The following is a 20,467-nucleotide window of genomic DNA, read 5'->3' on the forward strand; positions in this document are numbered from 1 at the left end:
ACTGCCTGAGGACACACTAAGTGGCCATTTCCCAAAATAATGTGCATGATGCTCCCAGAATGAATAAGTTGCCTGACCTGACAGCTATCTGGTCCAACACGACGAACACCAGTTGACTGGTGGGAGAGAGCTTATGTACCTAACATACTCGTGTTCTACAACGTGTGAAACTCTATCATCTTGTGTGATTTCCTCCTCCTACACGTGAGCACCTCAAGCTAAGACCTGTTGCCCAGTCATGCGAAAGACCAGAGCTTCGCCTTTGCACAGCGCGCTGGATGCAGACTCAGGGGACCTGACCTGTGCATTACCTCACAACCACATGAATAGAGGCTCGTGCTTTTCTAAAACTGGAGCTCTATGTGCACAAGGATGCAATTGTCTACATACAGAAATTCATATGTCTCTTCATCTCAAAATGTTACCTTTTCTTTTTTCTATGTTACTAACTCCCTATGTACATGCGTATCTATCCATCTCTGTCAATGGGTTTCTTGGTCTGTCATTGTGTGTGAAAGGCTGGATACTCAATGGATATATGTAAAAACACATATATTCTCTATTTTCACTAGTCCATACCTCTGGGAGGGTAACACATCGAGTGAAAGCATATGGCTGATATTTTGTAAACCTCTAACTTAGGATAACAGCCAATGTAAAAGGTGGAACGTCAAAGAAAACGTGTGTTTTGCTATGTAAGCTGACAACTAGACACAGGCTTCTCGGCTGTTTTTGGAGACCTGGTTATATGAATGGAAGCAGCGTGTGCCCAAATATCTTGAAGTCAAGACACATTTCAGGAGAAGGGAGATTGAGGGCACATGAAGACAAAAGTAGAGGGCTCCACATGCAAGGATCATGGCAATCACTGTCCACCCTACGAACAAGAAAAAGCCTGAGGACACTGAAAAATCAACCACTCTCGCATCCATGGAGAGGGGAGGACACAGGACAAACATGGCCCTGAGGAGACAGGAAAGGGAACACAGGGAATCCAGGTTTCCTGGAGCACAGACTCTCTAGCAGAATATACTGTTTCTCCAGCTCACTGGACCATTCAGCAAGAGACCACATGCTGGGCCATAAAACACACCCCAACACATCTCAAAGAGTAGAAGCAATACAACAGCTGCTCTCAGACCTCTATGAAATTAAACTAGAGCTCAACCACAGCAAGAAATCTTGGGAAATCCCCAAATAGCTGGAAATTTTTAAAAAATGGTCAAAGAGGAAGTTTCAAGAGAAGCTTGAAAAGATTTTGAACTAAACGAAATGAAAACATACGTTGACAAAAATGTATGCAAAGGCAGTGCCTGGGAGAATTTATACTACTGAATGTCATCATGTTGGAAAGTAAGAAAGATTCAAAGTGAATAGGCTTCCTCCTTAGAAAACAAGGCAAAAAAGAGTCATGTCATATAAAGCAAGTAAGAGAAAAAAAATCATGTAATTGCAGATACCAATGAAATGGAACACAAAAAACTCTCGGACAAAAAATACCAAACCAAGACAAAAGCTGGTTCTTTGTAAATATCAGTAAAATGGATAAAGCTCTAGCCTGACTAACCATGAAGAAAGAGGGAAGACACACATAAACATGAGATGAAAGAGGAGACATCACGTTGAAAGGATTCTAAAGGAATACATGGAAAAATTCTAGGATTCCTGAAAGGAAGGAGGCCAATTCCTTCAAAGTCACAAAACTACCAAAACCCACTGAAAGGAAATAGATGATCTGAACAGGCAGGTATCAAAGACATTTAACTGATAGTTAATACATTTCCCAGGGAGGAAGAGCCGGCCCCAGATGGTTTGACTGGTGAATCCTATCAAATCTTACAAAGCAAAACACAGTCTTGCTGTGTCATCCAGCCATCTCACTCCTAGGTATTTACCTGGTTGAGTTGAAAAATGTGTCCACATGAAAACTGGCCCAGGAGTGCTTCTATCGGCTTGATTTATGAACACCAAATCTAGAGGCGACTAAGCTGTCCTACACTAGGTGAACGGAGAAACAACCGGCAATACACCCTTACGATGCAATACGATTTGATAATAAACAGAGCTGAGCTACCAGAGCACATAGCTGGCTCACTCAGTTAAGCATCCAACTCTTGATCTGGGCTCAGGTCATGATCTTAGGGGCATGATATCCAGCCCCACGTCAGACGGGTTCCCTGCTGAGCTTGGAGGCTGCTGAAGATTCTCTCTCCCTCTTCCTCCGCCCCTCCCCACACACTTTCACTCTCTCTCTGTCTCAAACAATAATAAAAAGAAGATTAAAAAAATAATTGAGCAATCAAGTCACAAAAAGACATCGACGAATGTGAACTGTATAGATAAAAGTGAAAGAAGTCAGTCTGGAAAAGCAACATGCTTTACAGTTCCAACTAGATGACATTCTGGAGAAAGGAAAGCTATAGAGATGACAAAAGGTCAACGGTTGTTAAGATTTCTAGAGAAAGGGCAAAGGCATGAATAGGTTAAACACAGGATTTTCAAGGCAGTGAAGTTACTCTGTACATGGTGGATACACGACTTTACGCATTTGTTGAAACCCATACTCCTGCACAACACGGAGCAGACCTTCCTAGCGATGCTGGCATTCAATGAGTATTAATATCGCTACACTGGTTTGTGATTCGTGACATGTGTTCCACACCGATGAAGCTTTTAAGGATTGTGGAAATTGTGCGCCAAGGGATAAGGGTGATAGGGAAACTTTTTATATTATCTGCTCAATTATCTTAATCTAAACCTATTCGAAGTAATAACGTCTATTCATTAAAAATAATAAAAGATCTATTTTTCCTAATATTTAATAACAGACTAATGTCCATTCGGTAGCTTCACTATGCCTACCATGAAATGTGAACAGACTTGAGTTGCAAATGCCATTTGACTACTGTGGTTATAAACTGATGAGTGACCAGCTAAATTAAAATTTTCACACGTGAAACAAAAATAATATGGCTTGGCATTTTTGTCTTAAGTATGGGACACTGAAAACTAGTGTAATGATTCTTCTTCTTCTTTTTTCTTTTAGAGACAAAGAGAGAGTGTGAGCAGAGGAGGGGCATAGGGAAAGGGAGAGAGAATCTGAAGCAGGCTCCATACCCAGCATGGAGCCCAACACGGGGCTCAATCTCATGACCCTGACATCATGACCTGGGCCAAAATCAAGAGTTGGACACCACCCAGGTGCCCCTAGAATAATTATTCTTGAATCAACTTAATGAATGAATTTCCACGGTACCTTCGACAGGGTCAGAAGTGGGGTGAACCTTCGGCTTTATTCTCCTGGCCAGCTTCCGGAGACCTGGAGAAAATATGGATGTTTTCTTCACTTTTGTTTTTTGTTTTCTCAGAGACCGTGGGAAATGCATGACAACAGAAAGAGCTGTTGACATCTTGCTATCAGAAGACCATAGGAAAAGGAGTGATAAGCTCATCAGAGTTCAAACTTTTGATCCCATGGTTCATCATTTTGCCTAGCAAAGCCACCTGAGTCAGAGAGGGCTTCAGGAAGGTCTTAGGGTTCATATAGCCTTCAAATACCCCACAGAGAATGTAAACTGATGCAGTCACTATGAAAACACAATATGGGACTTCATCAAAAAAATTCACAAAAGAACTACCATTACACCCAGCAATCCCACTCTTGGATAAGAAATCCATTTGAATTCAAGTCTAGATTTCAGAGAAATATCTGCCCATGTTCGGCAGCACTATTTACCAAAGCCAAGCTATAGAGACAACTTAATGTTGAGTGGGGGAGCTGGGACAGGAATGGAGTTGGTTCCTTGGGGAGAGAGGTCCCAGAACACCTGACACCTTCCCAGACACCTTAGATCAAGCCCTGCAGCCCTGAACCAGGGCTCCCTCGTCTCTTTCTCATATCCTCCAGCCCCAAGTTGTCTGTGGGAGACAGTGGATGCCCTGGGGGAGGTGCCTGAGCCAACAGCAAAGTCCAAATCCTAGCTCACCTTCGCACATCTAGGTTTCAACCCCTGACCCAGAACACAGTGCAGATGCCCCTTGACAAGCCCCTCTGAAGGGCCAGGGGAAGCCCAACTGTGGCCATCCTCTCACAGCATTCACCCTACTAGCTCTCTGACGTGGAGCCTTCCCCAGGACCATTTGAGCACCCTCAGGGACCAGTGGTCTGCGGGGCTCCCAAGCTGATTCAGAACCCAGGACTTTCCAAACTAATTGTCACATGACAGCTCTACCAAGAATTAGCTTCCCTTCAACTGATCAACCCTGGCTGAGCAGTTCCTGTGAATTAACTGGAAAAATGGCCACCTGGGCTAGTGCTTTGCTGGTTTAATAAATTAAGCCTATGACCTCTAGTATCTCACTGGTATTGATCTAAGTAAGTCTCCAAACTGCCTGGGCTAAGGCCTGGCTAAGAGTGAACCGGGACTGCACTGGCTCTGAATGGGCACCTTCCCTGTTCCTTCCTTCCTCCCCCAGATCCAGTCTTTATAGACTCCTCATCCTTCTCTAAACCCTGCAGTGGCGGGGGACCAAGCCCCACCTCCTTTGAGAGGGACCCCTCAGGGGCGCCTGTGTGGCTCAGTGGGTCACGTGTCTGACCTGGCTCAGGTCATGATCTCAGGGTCCTGGGATCGAGCCGGGACTCTGTTTCTGCACTCTGCTTGGTGCCTGCTTGTCCCTCTTCTCCTCCCCCCCCCCCACATCCCCCTTACTCACCGCTTCTGCTCTCTCATTCTCTCTCAAATAAAATCTTTTTTTTAAAAATCAGGGAATATACAAAGGACACATAGAGAGGGACCCTTCCATACCCACACCCTGGAGAAGCTCCCCCATCACGACTCTCCGTAAGGATCACCCAGACCTGCTTTTGCATTTAAATCTATCATCTGCTGTATACAATTTTGCACGTGATAATAAGCAACCTTTTATTGAGAGACTTAGATTCAGATCTAAGCACGACTTTCTGTTGCATTTCATCTCACATCCTTTGTGAGGAAGCTCATCAATTGTTGACGATTTGTCAACAATGAAGTTCTATCATTGAAAACCAACCACCATTATTCATTTGATGCTGTTTGACTTCTAGTCTTGCTTTGCAAGGCTATGTGTATATAGTCATGAAGCATGGCCTCTCTCCATGCTTGCACTTACTAGCCAACAATGGGAGAGCTCCGGAAGGAGCAAAGGCCCCCACTGGAGCATGGACACTCCCTGGCCCAGCTGGACAAGCGTGTCCAAACAAGGATGATGGACAGCAGGCTGTTACGAGTGTTTGAGTTCTTGTTGGTCAGTGTCCCTAAAGTGTGTAGTTCATGGCATTCAAGCATTTTTTTAGGGCTCATGGGGAGAATGTTATCAAATCTACAACACTATGTCCCCGATTCTTTTCTCTCTGTTTTTAAAATAGGCTCCATGCCCAACATGGGGACAGAACTCACGACCCTGAGATCAAGAGTCAAATGCTCCACTGGCGGAGCCAGCCAGGCACCGCCCAGCATGCTCCCTATTCTTATTCTATTTGTGCCATAACCTGAAGAGTGACTATGCCAAGACACTGATTGGCCAGGCACTGACCAGCTCTGGACAGAAGGTTAATCATGAACTGGTCCTTTGAGTCTTATTTTTCCTTGTCCCAGCAGTGTCCCTAAGGTCACAGGATGTCGGCATGACTAGGGCTTACTCATACTGACAATGCCATCAAACACCATGAAAGGGTCTCCTCCATTCTGACCAGATTGAGGTCAGGTGCTGAGAAGTAGCCCAGTGTTCAAACAGAGTTTGACTGGCTTGTCCTAAACGGTGCCTCCAAACCCTCAGAATCTTTGAACTGAACACAATCATGGCTTCAAATGAACCAGGCTTTCTACGTCCTTTTCAGATGAATGACTATGGCAAGATCTGGACATCTATGGCTCAAGAGCTTCCCTGGGCTATGTGACCACCGAGGTGACCTCATAATGACAAACAGTGTTTGGGATTCCCCTTGGCTCAGGGAATTCCTGACATCCATGCAGATGCTAAAGCTTCTTTCCACAGTAACTACGGATCCCATGACTGAGTCATAAGTGCAGTTCGGTTCAGTAGTTAGAGCACGAGCACTGGACTGCAGGCCTGGGTTCACCTCCTGGCTCCTTTACTTAGAGGAGTTCATGAACCTGGTCACATTCATCTCTGTGCCTCCGTTCCTCCACCTGAGGAACAGGGAGAGGAAACAAATCATCACATAAGTGTGTGATGAGCATTGAAAGAATGAACACCTGTCACGTGTTCAGAAAGGTGAATTAGAGGGTCTAGATCTTGCCTGAGATCTCACAATTTCACAAGTTCCAGAGCTGGATTCAAATCTGGGAGTCTGAGTTCCCAGACCATTGCTCTGTGACACACAGCTGCTTTGCCTAAATACAAGCATTTTACCCCAACACGATTTCCTTTGGACAGAATCAGAGGCAAACAACAACAACAACAACAAAAAGCAAACGAGCAAACCTATTGCGTCTCCCTGAATCCACTTTCTGGGGCCCTTGTCCACAAATATCCATGACTGTTCTCTAAAATGTTCCAGTTGCCTGTCTTAAGGTCAGCAGATCAAATGAGATGAATCCCAGTGTAAAGGAAGGGAGGGTCACTGTTACAAAGTCTTGTGTTTTCAAACATGTGAAACAATGCCATCTTGCATTATTTATTCCTCGCACAAATAGAAGTGCCTCCAAACAAACTAGGAGTTCCTGAGACCCTTGTCAACTCATAGAAAAAAAAACATAGCTTAGCTTTTGGGAAGAGATCTGGATGAAAGTTCAGGAGAACTAAGAAACACATTACATCAAAACCACTTTAATGTAGACACGTTCTGTTTTCAAGCTATAATCCTATGTGCAAACATATGCAATCATCTCGATATACATATATACTTATATATATAATGTGTGTGTCTCTGCTCTTGTGTCTACATCACCTATTTTTCTTTGTGCATCACTAATAATCTGTGTACTTGGTTATCGATCACTCATTAACTCGATCCATTAACCAGTTACCCATCTTTCACCATACATTAAAGGCCGGCTATTCATTGCGGCACCGAGAAAAAAAGGTCATGCTATTGTCACCATACTTACGTCTGGGGTGCTGAATGGGACGGGTGGTAGCATACCATTGAAATCTCTAGAAAATGTCATTTTGGATAACACCCAAAGTTCTTAGAAATGGAAATGTGTGTTTGGGGGTCATAAATTGAAATGTAGACTCTCATATTCTGAGGATCTCTTTGGGGCAACTATTGATAGGAACGAACCCACATGTCCCCAAAATCCTGAAATCCATACCCCTTTGGGGATGAACGGTACAGGGCAGACATTGTAAGACACTGAGAAAATAATGATAAATGTCTTCCGTATCAACCTTTCTGGGTTCACTCTAAATTTCAGAAATGCATAATGTGAATATAGAATTTAGGATGCTTAAAAAACTTAAACGAACATAGACACTGCTGTATTTTCCCCCCTTGAGAACCTAGGGGTGACAAGTGAGGGGTGCAGGATATCATAGGAAGTAGTCCATTGTTCTCCATGGAGGACAAAAACCAAGGCTGCTAGCTCAGTAGAACCACCAACAGTAGAAATCAAGGGATAAAACAAAACTATAAAACATATGTAGATGAAATTGGGAGAGAGGAAATTTTCAACGATGAGAAAAATAGTTTGAGAAAGAGTGAACTGAGTCATAGCAAACAGCATTCAGAAGATCATTAGGAACATACCATCACAGCAGGAACCACAGCAGGAACCACAGCAATTTCCCATTCTGAGTTGGAGCAGCAGAGCAAACACCAATCCCTAGGAATAGGTCAGCTCAAAGAGTCCCAGCTGGAAAGGACAGCAGAGGTGAGGCTCAAGTCACCATGGCAACGGTGTCATCATAAACCTTTCAGAGTCAATGCAGCTGCACAGCGGCCAACTTCTGGTGTCGACAGGGGCCTGTCTTCACAGACAAGGGGGGCATGGGAGAGTAAACGCTTTGTTTCGAAAGTTGAACCCCAGTCTCACACTTTCTCACTCTTTTTTTTTTTTTTTGAAAATAAAAGACATGAGGGGGGATGACCTGCCACCCCCCCCAATAGAGTCACTAGCCAAACTTCAGGGTGAAGAGGGAAAAGAAAAACAGATTGAGAATAGAGGTCCCACTCTTGATTTAAAACACCATCCCCACCCATTCTATCCTCCAGAGTCACCAGACATTTCTAGAATATACTTTAAAATGGGTCCCAGGTGAAATGAAGAACAGTGTTCACAGAAATTCCATTCTTCAAATCATATTTCTCTAAGCATATACTAATGAAATTATGTCATTCTCTCACCGTCTATGCATACTACTTGATTTTTCTCTGTGTATAGCTGAGAGGACGTACTTAGTTACCTCTCAACCTTTGTGAATCTCTTGGCCAGTATGTGTATGTAAAGCAGACTCTTCCCTGAATAATGAGGGGGGAAATATCACTGTATTTTCACCACTGCATTTCTGTAATAGTGAACGAGTTGAGGGCAATACATACAGCTAGTACTTTTCTAAATGAAGTACTTTAAATACTCCCCAAAATGCAGGGTTCAGTGTGTGTTCTGGCTCATGGATGGGCACTCAATAGACACAGGATTTTGATCTGTTCATGAAAAGTAGCAATGGAAATGGAAGGAACCAGCTCCAAATATACATAAAGAAGGAAACCTTTTAGAACAAAACCAAGTGCCATGGACTTAACCAAGCAACTACAATACATGCTAAAAAAAAAAAAAAAAAAAAAAACTGTATGTAGTCGGGGAACCTGGTGAATCCTTGGACTCTGAATTTTGGCTCAGGTCATGATCTCAGATTCGTGAGATCAAGCCCCAGAAAATAATGGCATAAAACAACCCCTTTACTTTGGTAAAGTACTACTTTAGTAAACCTGGTCACAAGGTTAGGAATTCATCCAGGACACAATGCTGACGTTAGAAAATGAAAGGTTTCACATATCCACACCCAGGATGATCCCCACTAGGTAGAACTTGGGGTCCATGAAAAGAGCAGCCCTAGGCCCAGTGCCAATAAATAAACGAGGGCTTTCTATTTCTCAAATCCGCAATCCAGAATCCAAGTTTTGCAGGCAGTTGGAACTTCCTGTGTTAGTGAACAGATTCTTTGCAAATGCCCACATCTATTCTTTGCATGTTCCCCAGATCTACTTCCCAGTAGGGTGGCCAGAGGGCAACCAAGGGGAGTCCATGATGCCAGTTGTGTAGCTGAACCTCTCAGCACCTCTTTCAGATTCTATCTGAACCGAATGCCCACTTTGGACACTCCTCAGGGTAGCAGAAATCATGAGGTTGTCATTGGGTGTATCTACATCTGAGGTCATACCCACTGGAGAGAAAAAACAAATTCAGCCACTGGTCAGAATGCAGAGCCTGGACATAGAAGAGGCCCACATATTCCTTTTGCATTTCAGTGGCTTATCTCTGCTCTTTCCACAGTCAATAAACCTTCCCACAGAAATCTGTTCTGAACATTGAACTCAGGACTCAATTAATGATGCCTATAAGAGAGACCTTGTCTCACGATCATTAAGCAGTGAATCAGTAAAAATGTTGTAAGGAGGGAAATAAGCAAGACCAGACATAGGGGGCAGTATGATTTCTGAAGCCTTTGCTTTTTTTTGCACTCTGGGATAGCCACACCCTTTTCCATATCAAAAGGTTAAGACACACATTAGTAGTATCATTTTCCCCCCACAAAGCCAAGAAAAAGGACAAGACTGTGTTACATGTCTTGCGAGGGAAATCAAGAGATGAGGAAGGTGCTTTCCATAGGGAATAGATTCCACCTGAGGTTTGGCATGGCAGGGAGAACTTCCACAAGGGCACCAATCAAGAGACCAAAGGAGGTAGGGAAGCAACAGGAAAGGAAGAGTGTATGAGGCGATCGCTCCTCCAAAGAATAGATGTCTCAAGAGAAACCGATCTGTCCTGATAATGGACTCTGTCGGGTGGCTCACTTGTGTCCAGAGCAGATCTCAACCGTCAGTCTTTATCAGAGACCTACCAGGTCACTCTACTCTGCACTTGGGACTGAGGGGCACAGGCCCATAAAATGCCCAAAGTCAGATAATTCCCACCTTTCGTGGGGAACCAACTGTGATATCACAATCTCTGAGTCCTTAGTGAGGAAGGGGGCAGTGGGGTCATTTCGGCATCCATGGCTTCACCTAGGGAATAGCCCTCAGCTAGGCTCCACATCTTTGATCTTGGAAACCAACTTCCCCTACTGCCAGTCGAACCTGACTCCATTCTTCCAAGAGACCACAGAGCACAGAGGACCCCCATGGGGGGGGGGGGCTTTATGTAGTCAATTGGTGCAGTGGAGGGAGGAGATGTGTTCATGTTTCAAGTACACCCGTGTGCTCTATTTCCTGACACCAGCCACAACCAACTCGCCAAGTTCTCCAACAATTCAATTCATACTCCACGGATTTCAGGGCTCAGTCCCACAAGTCTGTCCCCACTGCAGAGGACAGTCAGAAATGGGGTGTTCAAGCTACCCACACTTCTGCCCAACCACAAGGTCAGGTATTCCCTCAGACCCCCTCCTTAGGGTTGATAATTTCACTAGAATGACTCATATCCACAAGTGGATGGATAAAGAAGATAGGCTCCATGTATAAAAAGGAATATGACTCAGCCATTCGAAAGGATGAATTCTTACCACTTACATCGACCTGGACGGAACTGGAATGTATTATACTGAGTGAAACACACAACCATCAAGACCTGAGCTGAGATCAAGAGATGGTCTTTAAACCAACTGAGCCACCCAGGCACACTAAACAATGTATTTTTAATTCACTATCCCCCAAATGTTCACATTTCCACATGTGACACAAGAAAGGTGGCCACATTTCAAGGGCTCAAGAGCCACTCCGAGCTGGTGCTACCATATTGGACGGGGCAGACAGAGATCGTTTACATCATGGAATCCTATTGGCCAGTGCTGTTCAGGCTGTCTCAGGCTATACTGCACTTTGATTTATGAACATCCTGAAATAATCCACTTCTTCAGACTGAGTGCTGAGACTCACATCTGTGCCTGGGATTCTCAAACCCAGAGTCAATGTGGGACAAAATTACGTACATGTTGCCAGGCATGGGTGGTAGTGGCTCAGTAACAATTTAATCAACCTCGTCTAAACTTTCCATCTTGCTCTTGCCTTAGCCACCCTCTGTAGAATGTGAGAAACCCATGAATGGAATGAATGATTATCAATCATTTTAATGAATGAAAATAAATTAATTTGGGCTCCTCTCTACTCGCCTTGAATCCTGGCCTCCAGGCATTTACACAGTGATGAGGCTTGCATTGGTGTTCTTGTTCTCCCTGTATTCATATCCCGTCAATGTCTCTTTGGTCTGAGATTATTTTTACTCCATTAAGGGGTACATAATAGAATATTATACCCAGTGGGTGTATCTTCCCAGTTCTCTGGACACATTATATTGGCTTCCAGTGGTCCCCAAGCAGGGAGTGCTTTGGCTCCCAGGGAACACTCGGCAATGTCTGGGTACATTGAACGTTCCCAACTGTGGGGCGGGTGCTACTGGCATTTGATGGGTAGAGGCCAGGGATGCTGCTCCACACGCTACCAGGCTCCCTGCAGCTCCCACAAGAGTTCCCTTGCCCCAAATGTCAACAGAGCCAAGGTTGAGAAGCCCTGTCTTAAGCCATGTCTGCTAACCCCCTTTAAGAAAAATGGGGGTTCCTAGGGGAGCCCTGCATTGGGCTCTGCATTCAACATGGAGTCTGCTTGAGATTCTCCCTCTCACTCTGCTCCTCCAACTCACACTGTCTCTCTCTCTCTCTAAAATGTACAAATAAATCATTTAAAAAAAAAAAGAATGAAAATGGGGATTCCTCCTGATCTCTTTTAACCCAATATTAAACGGTCAATATCTATCTCTATGGAATTAGTCACAGACCCCACTGATGTAAAAAGGAATACACCTATTCTTATATATCAATTTTTTCAAAGTATTAAAAGTGTTTTGGGAAGTATTCTCTCAAAGCTCACTCTCTGGACCCAGTCATTTCTCCCCAACTTTTTTTCTCCATGATTGCAAATATGTATTTTCAAGCATTGTTAGACAAACTGGAACAGGCCCCAGACCTCCCGAAATTGGACAACAGCCTTTCCTTTTTGAAAATTTTGCAAGAGAGCATAATAGAAACGAGACATCTAAAGTTTCAGTAAATCATATCATGTCTTTTATCCAAACTAAAATTCATATTCACAGAACAATTATTGCTGATCAGCCATTTCACACAATTTTTCACCCCCTTGTTAATGCTAATAAAGTGTATGAGTTTTAAATCTGCGGGTGGCTGACCAAAGTGTGACCCCACAGCATGTATAGCCTGTTAGAAGGTTGTGTGCCTCATAGTCAAATCCAACCACCATTTCTAAATATTGCAACTCATGAGTTTCATATTTGCTTTCTTTTGTTCACCACAAGTTTGGATACATTTGAAAATGTCCAAGAATAATGAGAATTGTAGACTTTACTTCTGAGATGGGAAATTACAAATAATTTTCATAACATCTTCATATTTCCCTTCTTGACATCGTACCACAACTTAGGTAAATGACCTTTGGTTTATTCTTTGCATAATGTCCAATCAAGTTTTCTCCCTTCAATTATGTTATATTGTTTTACATTACTCCTAGATAAGCAGGAAAGTGTAGGGAGCATGAAAATCAAGAGATAATATAAGGGAAATCAGATTGATTTCAAGTTATAAAATTAAATTCTACATCAATCCAGTAATAACTATTTGTTGTCTACTTTTTGCTGAATACTCCTTGTAGTTGATGTCCAAAATCAAGACCACAGACCCAGCTATTAAATTTGTCTCATTCAAAAAGAATTAAGACCACACCCATCCAAAAAGAAAAGAATAGTAACCGATTCTATTAGAAATGTTTATAAGTTGGGTACCTGGGTGTTTCAGTCGGATGGGCGTTGGATTCTTGGTTTCAGCTCAGGCCATGATCTCAGGGTCCTGGTATTCAGCCCTGTGTCAGTTCCACACTCAGGAAGGAGTATATTCCTCTCTCTCTCTCTCTCTCTCTCTCTCTGCTCCTCTCGCTGCTTGTGAGTGCTCTCACTCTAAAATAAATAAATAAAATCTTTTTAAAAAGAGAGAAGGGAGAAAGAAGAAGCAGCAGCATTTATAAGTTGTCCTGGGAGAGCAACATAAAGAAATGATTTGTCTTGGGACAAAAGGAAAGGTTCCTACAGGTAGGAATAATTGAGGGGAGACTGGATTTAGCCAAGTTTTGCCATGTCATTAAGGTTTAATGGGGCGCCTGGGTAGCTTAGTCACTTCAATGTCTGACTCTCAATTTTGACTCGGGTCATGATCTCAGGGTGGTGCAGTCATTAAGTGTCTGCCTTCGGCTAAAGGTGTGATCCCAGAGGTCTGGGATCGAGCCCCCCATCAGGATCCTCTGCTGGGAGCCTGCTTCTTCCTCTCCCACTCCCCCTGCTTGTGTTCCCTCTCTCTCTGGCTGTCTCTTTCTGGGTCAAATAAATAAATAAAATCTTTAAAATAAAACAAAATAAAAAAAGATTCTCTCTCTCCCTCTTCCTCTGCCGCTCTCCTCCCTATAAAAAGGATAAAGGTTTCCAGAAAGAAGGCAGGCTGAACATTTACCTATGAGTTTAAACTGCTCTAATTTTTAGTAGTCTTGTGAGGAGCGGGTGGTGAAGATACCCCTCATTATCAAGAGACAGAAATGTTTACTAAACTGAGCAGTTGTGGAATCAGATGGGTCCTTGCCCTCTGCTGGGTATTTCAGATAGTAGAATGGAGGAGGGGGTAAGCCTGGGTGGGGACAGAGAAGAGGGAAGAGCTGGCATAGTTTCAGACGCAGCACCACCTAGCGGCCAGCTGTGTTTGCGACCACTGGACTCACCAAAAGTTCAGGTGTCACTCAAGCCTGAAAATCCACCAGGGCTTTCTCTATTTGAAGAGAAAAACACAAAATAAGTGAGGCACAACAACAAAACCCCTCAAATTTCTCTGAGGGTTCGCCAAAAAGGATATTTAAAATATGTATAATTTATGAACTGTTGTTATGACCTTCCCATATTTTGAATCTCAAATATATATTTGGCTTCATGGTTTTGATACACCTGTATTTTTATATTTCACTGTGCAATAAAACATGGTAGCAATAAGAGATTTCTTTTTTTAGTCACTGAGTGGCAATAAAATCAACGTGAAGAATCCATCTCAGAGGATGGGAACGAAGCAGAGCCAAATGCCATCCCCCTCACTTGGTTCCCCATGATTCCTTAGCAAATAAGTTGTGTGTCCATCAGTCTGGACCTGCACGTTCTAAATAGCTGAGCTAAAGTGAAAGAGAATTTGTACCAATATTAGTGACGGGTGGCTATTAATTAGTAAAGCTGAAGGCTTTAATGTTAAGAAAATATGAGTCGAGTTGAAATTGGAATTTTACCTTCCATGGTGTGGATTAATGATGAAGCATGAATTTTTACAAGTATATATATGGAGTAATATATATGGAGTAATGTTGATGAAATTAAGTACATGACTGATTTTGTCCAGAAGACAAGAAAAAAAATGTACTTATTGGCCACAGGCAATTCTTGAGATTTGTAAATACCCAAATTCAAATTTTCTGAACGTGTGTCTCCCTTTGAAATTTTGGCCAATGCTGAATAAAACCATTTGTGGCACAAGCTTTCTGTCATCAGCAAATCGCTTTTCTCCTAGAATTAAATTAAAATGAATCAGATTCAAGAGGTGAATGCTGGTATGGTAGGTGGGAAGAGAACACTTTCACAAAAAGTGCCCCTTGTGCATCATTCTTGTTCCAGAACCGAGTCACCTTTGGAGGGAGTGGAAGACCCAAGAAGAATCTCACAGAGGACACACCCAATCTTGTGCAATTTTGTTTTTAACTTCTCAGGTTCTACAAAAGGCAAATATGAGAGAGCAAAGTCTGGGGAATGAAGTATTTTACTAATACAGCAAGTGTTTCTGAGCCCAACTCAATTCCAAGCACAGCGTGTGCACCTAGAGACACTGGGGGCACTCGGGCTCTCTGCTCCCGGAGCTGTGGGCAGGACTAGATTTTCAATACCCACGATGGAGAGATGACCCAGTCTTCCTTTTCCTTAACCAGATCATAGCTTGGACTGTCCCACGAGATGCTGAACTGAGCTCCCCATTGACTGCTTCCACCCATCAGCTGCTGTTCCGGGTCTGAGTGGCGGCCAGGTGGGACCAGCTTCCCGAGCTGGAGGCATCTGGCAGACATCTAATGTGACCCACCTGCGTCAATCACAACTTTTCTAGTAGCCACATTACACACAGTAAAAGGAGAAAAGTCAAAAGAATTGTAATTGGAAAAATGGTATCACACCAACATGCATTTACGTGAATGAGACAGTGTTTTAAAAATCTCAATAAAATAATTTAAGTTCTCTTTCTTATTCTGGTTTCAGCATCCAGTGTGCATTTTACACTCAGAGCACATCTCAATTCAGGTGAGCTGAATTCCAGGTGCTCGAAGGCCAACGGTAGTTGGTGGCTACGATATCGGACACCCCAGATCTGGTTCATTTCACCAGCTCAGGTCAAAGCTGAATGACCAATTGCACCATTTATTCTAAATAGCATCTCAGATATCAGAAGTTCCGGGCCAAGAGTCATTTATTTATATTTATATTCATATTCATATTTGTATTATGCTATAGGCCATATTCTTGTAGAGGGATGAGAAATACTAGGTACGTGACAGGTCTATGCAAGCAAAGAGGATAAAACCTCAAGCCCTCATGGTCATTTGGGTCATTAGGAAACTCCAGTATACTTATTATTCCCGAGAGCGGGTCTGGCCGAACATTTTAAAGAACGAAGCAAATGTCTCATCTGCCTAGGTTATCTAGAAAAAGCTATGTACCTAAACTGTGCTTATATCTGCGGCCACTAGTGCATCAATTCATGGATGAAGGAGCCCCATGGGAAAGGTTTGTCGTGTCCCTTCTGCCCTGTGGTCACTCAGAAGAATGAGATCAGGACACAGGGTCAGTTGGGGGAGCTGGTGTCCAAGATCAGGGATCTAGAGTCCTGGGTTCTGGAACGCACGTCCAGGGACAAGAGGAAGGAATTGGGCCCTGCTAAGTGAGCTGCTGAAACACAGAGTCCAACCCACCTTCCAGTACAGAAACTATCCTGTGGACAAGGAAGCTTCACCACGGTCCCAGGGGAAGGCAGGGAAGCTCCTCTCTATGCAAAGCTCCCACTGGGGAAGTTAATGTACTTAACTCCAGGTGAGAAAGGCCAAGTCCCACCCTCTGGGCCTGTGAGGAGAGGGAGTCTGACGACAGAGGCTGAGAGTGGGGACCCTGCCCCCAACCCACCTGCAGTACAACCCATCCTGACACCGGCACCTGCATAATGGACAGAGACCTGAAACTGCCCTCTTTTCCTTGCTCGCATTCCTTCTTCTTCCTCACTCATCATCAAATCCTGCCTGTGACTTTCAGGTAAAAGCCAATCAGTACACCTCATGTTAGCATCATTACTCTTATGCCTTTATATATTCCCGCAAGAAGAGGGGACAGAAGACACTGCTTTTTCAACTATAATACAAGTTGTATTTGTTTTATTTTTTTACAAAAGTGGAAAGTGAAATGTATGCAATTTTAATCCTAACTGCTTAACATATTCTGAATTCGCGCTGCATGGAATTTCCTTCCCATCTGAGTGCATCGTTTGGTTCTCATGTACACGAGTCATCTCCAGAGCCTGAGAAACGCTGCTGCGAGGTGACCCAGGCCCTCCACACGTCTCCACAGAGGCAAGAAAGGAAACTAACTTGTCCAAATTCCTCTCCTCTGTCAGGGGTGTGACAGGGGCTCTACAGCAGGTGCGGCCCCACCCACACCCGTGCCTGCCAGCATTTGCCCCCAGAGCTGAGCCCTGGAAGGACTGGGGAGGCCCCGGGCAGGCCTGAGGGGAGGACCCAGGGTGGGCTGTGACCACGAGCTGGGAAGCAGGCCCATCGCTGTGTAGCTGGAGCAGCAAGTTTGACAAGAGCAGGGATTCTGGCTCTGGTGCTCAGAGCCTCTGTCCTGGGCCTGGCTGGTCCCAGGAGCTCAGTGGGACCGTGAGAGCCATTGTGTGCAGCCAACCCAGCAGCCTTCACACAGGCCTCTAGAATTCCCGCCAGCCGGGGAGGGTCTCCGGGCCACTACACCCGGGCCTCTCTCCCACGGAGCCAAGTGCAGGTTTTATTCTGATCCCAGGACCGGGGATGTGGGCAAGGAGAGGAGGAGAGAGATGTGCTCCGGGGCGTGCCTCCCACCTTGCTTCTGCAGCAGGACCCAGGAGCAGTGCAGGAGCCCCACAGGGAAAGTTTTCTGTGCCACCCTCCATGGCAGCGCCCTTTCCCCCAGGGCAGACCTGAGGGCGGCCCCTGCAGGGGCCGGTCCGAGACCCGAAGGTGCAGAGGGAGAGGGTCCCCAGCACCTCCCGCACCTGGATCACAGGGAAGCACTCTGTCTCCAGCTCAAGTGTGCGGGACAGACTGTGTCCCACCAGACCGCCTCTAGCAGGGGTCATACCACACCCGACCCAGTAACTCCCCTGCTCAGTTCCCAACACACGAGATTCAAACATGAGCCAGGTTTGCTGCTTGGCAGATGCAGAGCAGAAAAGAGCAGGTCTCGGGGAAAGATCATCTTAAATAGCAGAGCACACCTGAAACCCATCCACATAATATCTCCTACTATTTTGTCATTGATATATGAAGAAAATAAGACAAACATCACACATATTTACTTCTTTCTGATTTCACAACCCCAGTCTCCCACCTCAGTCTGCAAAGCAGCCGGTGAGCCAGACTGCTCCCGGAAACCTCCTCCCTGGATTCCTACCTGAATGTAGCTCTCTTTGGGAGGAGGGGGCAGCAAGCAGAGAGAGGAGTTGAAATGGGAGAGCACAGCAGGGGAGAGGGAGGGAAGAAGGAGAGATGAAGGGAAGGAAGGTCAACCACCAGTTTTGATTTTGTGGTTTCTAGTGTAAATGACACAGAGGTGGTCTGTCAGCCCTTCTCACTTTCCAGAAAGTGAGTGGAGACTGGATTGTTTGCCAGAGCTCACTGACATTACGGTGACCACATTAACTCCAGTAGGTGTAATCTGAGCACTGAGCACGGGCCAGGCTCTTTTCAAAAATCAGCTCCTTAACCCCCCACAGGCCCTGTGATCTAAGTTCCCATCCTACCCACAAGGAAACTGGTTCTCAGAGAGATGAAGTGACCTGCCCAGAGCTGCACAGCACATAACTGGACAGGCTGTAATTCAAACCCAAGTTCCCAAATTCCAAATGCCAGAGACTTGACCACCACACTGTCCCACTCTCCAAGGAAATTGCTATTTATTGAGTTCCTACTATATGCTAGGCTCTGTGTGAGGCATGAGGGATACAGGCATGAATAAGACAGAGCCATTGTATGGGCGGCTTGTCATGTGTCGTCTGCACTAGGAACCTCGAGGATAGAGCCAACTTGTTCCCAGCGTCTAATATGGAGCATGGCCCACAGTGGGGTCTCAGTTGATGTTGGCTGAAGAAATGCACACACATGTGCCCTTGGTTGCTTTCACTGATGGAGTCCCATGACTGCTGCCCATTTTAAAGCCAGCAAAATGGCGCAACCAGACTGAAAACCAGAACTCCGGTGCGCTCACTGGAACCAGACTGAGACTGGGAGCTCTGGGAGCACATGGGGGCGGCTGGCGGCTGGCAGTGTTAGAAACACAAAGGACAGAGACGTGCCCTGGAGGTGAGGGCTGCGACGCTGGGTATGGGGTGCACTTCCCGGGATGCTGAAGGGTTGAGCAACACCAATAGAATCAGAGTTAAATTGGCCAGAACATCAGTGGAGAACGGTCCACGATCCCTCTGTTCTGAGACAGAGGCTGAGGTTCGGCCACTGCTGCTCTGACTCTCAGAAGAGGCAAAGAAAACCGCCAGGGAAAGCCACCTGAGAACAAAAGCCTGGAAATACCGGCTCACAGTGTGCCCATCCCCATCCCCCTTTGCAGGTGACATGGAGACGCTACTCAAACAGGGTTGCCTGAGTATTGGCGTGGCAGGCTCCTCCCCCAGAAGGCAGGCTGAAAAATCAAGAAGCCCACATCCCTAAGATCCCTATAAAACAAGGGCACACGGCCTGTGTCTCGGTCAATAATTTGGGCTCTGGACAACCCTGCAACCTCTCCTCATCAGAATGACGAGAAGGAGAAATCACCCCCAGCAAAGAAAAGACAATGAGTCTGTGGCCTCTGCCACAGAACTAATGGATATGGATAGAATGAAATTATCAGAAATGGAGTTCAGAGTAACAATGGTCAAGATGATGTGTAGACTTCAAAAAAGTATTAACAAAAATGTTAATGAGAATATAGAATCTCTAAGGGCGGAAATGAGAGTGAATCTGGCAGAAATTAAAAATTCTATGAGCCAAATGCAGTCAAAATTAGAGACTCTGACGGCCAGGGTGAATGAGGCAGAAGAACATATCAGCAAATTGGAAGATGGGTTAGTAGAAGAGAAAGCTAGACAAGAATCTGGACTCAAAAAAATCCACACTCAGGAATGTAGGTTACGGGAGATTACTGTCTCAATGAAACGTTCCAATGTCAGAATCATCCGAAGGGGTGGAGAAAAACAGAGGCCTGGAAGAGATATTTGAACAAATTGTACCTGAAAAGTTCCCTAATCTAGCAAGGGAAACAAACATTCGTGTCCAAGAGGCAGAGAGGACCCCTCCCACTTCAACCACGACAAACCTAAGCCACGTCACGTCATAGTGCACTCACAAATATTAGATCCAAGGATACACTATTGAAAGCGGCCAGGGCAAAGAAATTTCTCACGTACCAAGGCAAAGGTATCAGAATTATGTCAGACCTGTCTACACAGACCTGGAATGAGAGAAAGGGTTGGGAGGGTGCATTTTTAAAGCTCTTTCAGAGAAAAATATGCAGCCAAGGATCCTTTATCCAGCAAGGCCGTCATTCAGCATTGATGGAGAGATAAAGACCTTCCAGAATCCACAGTCATTAACCAAATTCGTAACCACGAAACCAGCCCTACAGGAGATATTAAGGGGGGTTCTAGAAAAGTAAAAAGGCCCCAAGAGTGATACAGAACAGAAAGTCACAATCTATAGAAACAAAGACTTTACTGGCAACATGGCATCATTAAAATCCTCTCTCAATAATCAGTCTCAATGTAAATGGCCTAAATGCTCCCATAATGCCACAGGTTTGCAGATTGGATAAAAAGACATGACCCATCCATTCACTGTCTACAAGAGACTCATTTTGAACCTAAAGATACATCCAGC

At 44.8% G+C, this 20,467-nt stretch overlaps 1 protein-coding gene across 8 annotated transcripts in view; it reads right to left on the minus strand.

Moving 5' to 3' along the window:
* Positions 1–20,467, minus strand: part of LOC113250087 (uncharacterized) — an 80,419-nt gene that overhangs the window by 14,312 nt on the left and 45,640 nt on the right. For 6 of the 8 annotated variants that reach the window (XR_008957757.1, XM_057307777.1, XM_057307779.1 and 3 more), the window contains 4 exons: positions 13,994–14,040; positions 13,014–13,184; positions 7,754–7,974; positions 3,257–3,319 (listed from right to left, as the gene is read on the minus strand). Coding sequence is in view for 7 of the 8 variants with exons in the window: in XM_057307777.1 (XP_057163760.1) it covers positions 3,257–3,319; positions 7,754–7,796 (106 nt within the window). In the remaining variant the exon portion in view is untranslated. The remainder of the gene's footprint in view (positions 1–3,256; positions 3,320–7,753; positions 7,975–13,013; positions 13,185–13,993; positions 14,041–20,467) is intronic. The other 2 variants (XM_057307776.1, XM_057307774.1) reach the window with 2 other exon arrangements.

This window comes from Ursus arctos, unplaced genomic scaffold (assembly GCF_023065955.2).
Source record: "Ursus arctos isolate Adak ecotype North America unplaced genomic scaffold, UrsArc2.0 scaffold_6, whole genome shotgun sequence".
In the NCBI taxonomy this organism is placed as follows: domain Eukaryota; kingdom Metazoa; phylum Chordata; class Mammalia; order Carnivora; family Ursidae; genus Ursus; species Ursus arctos.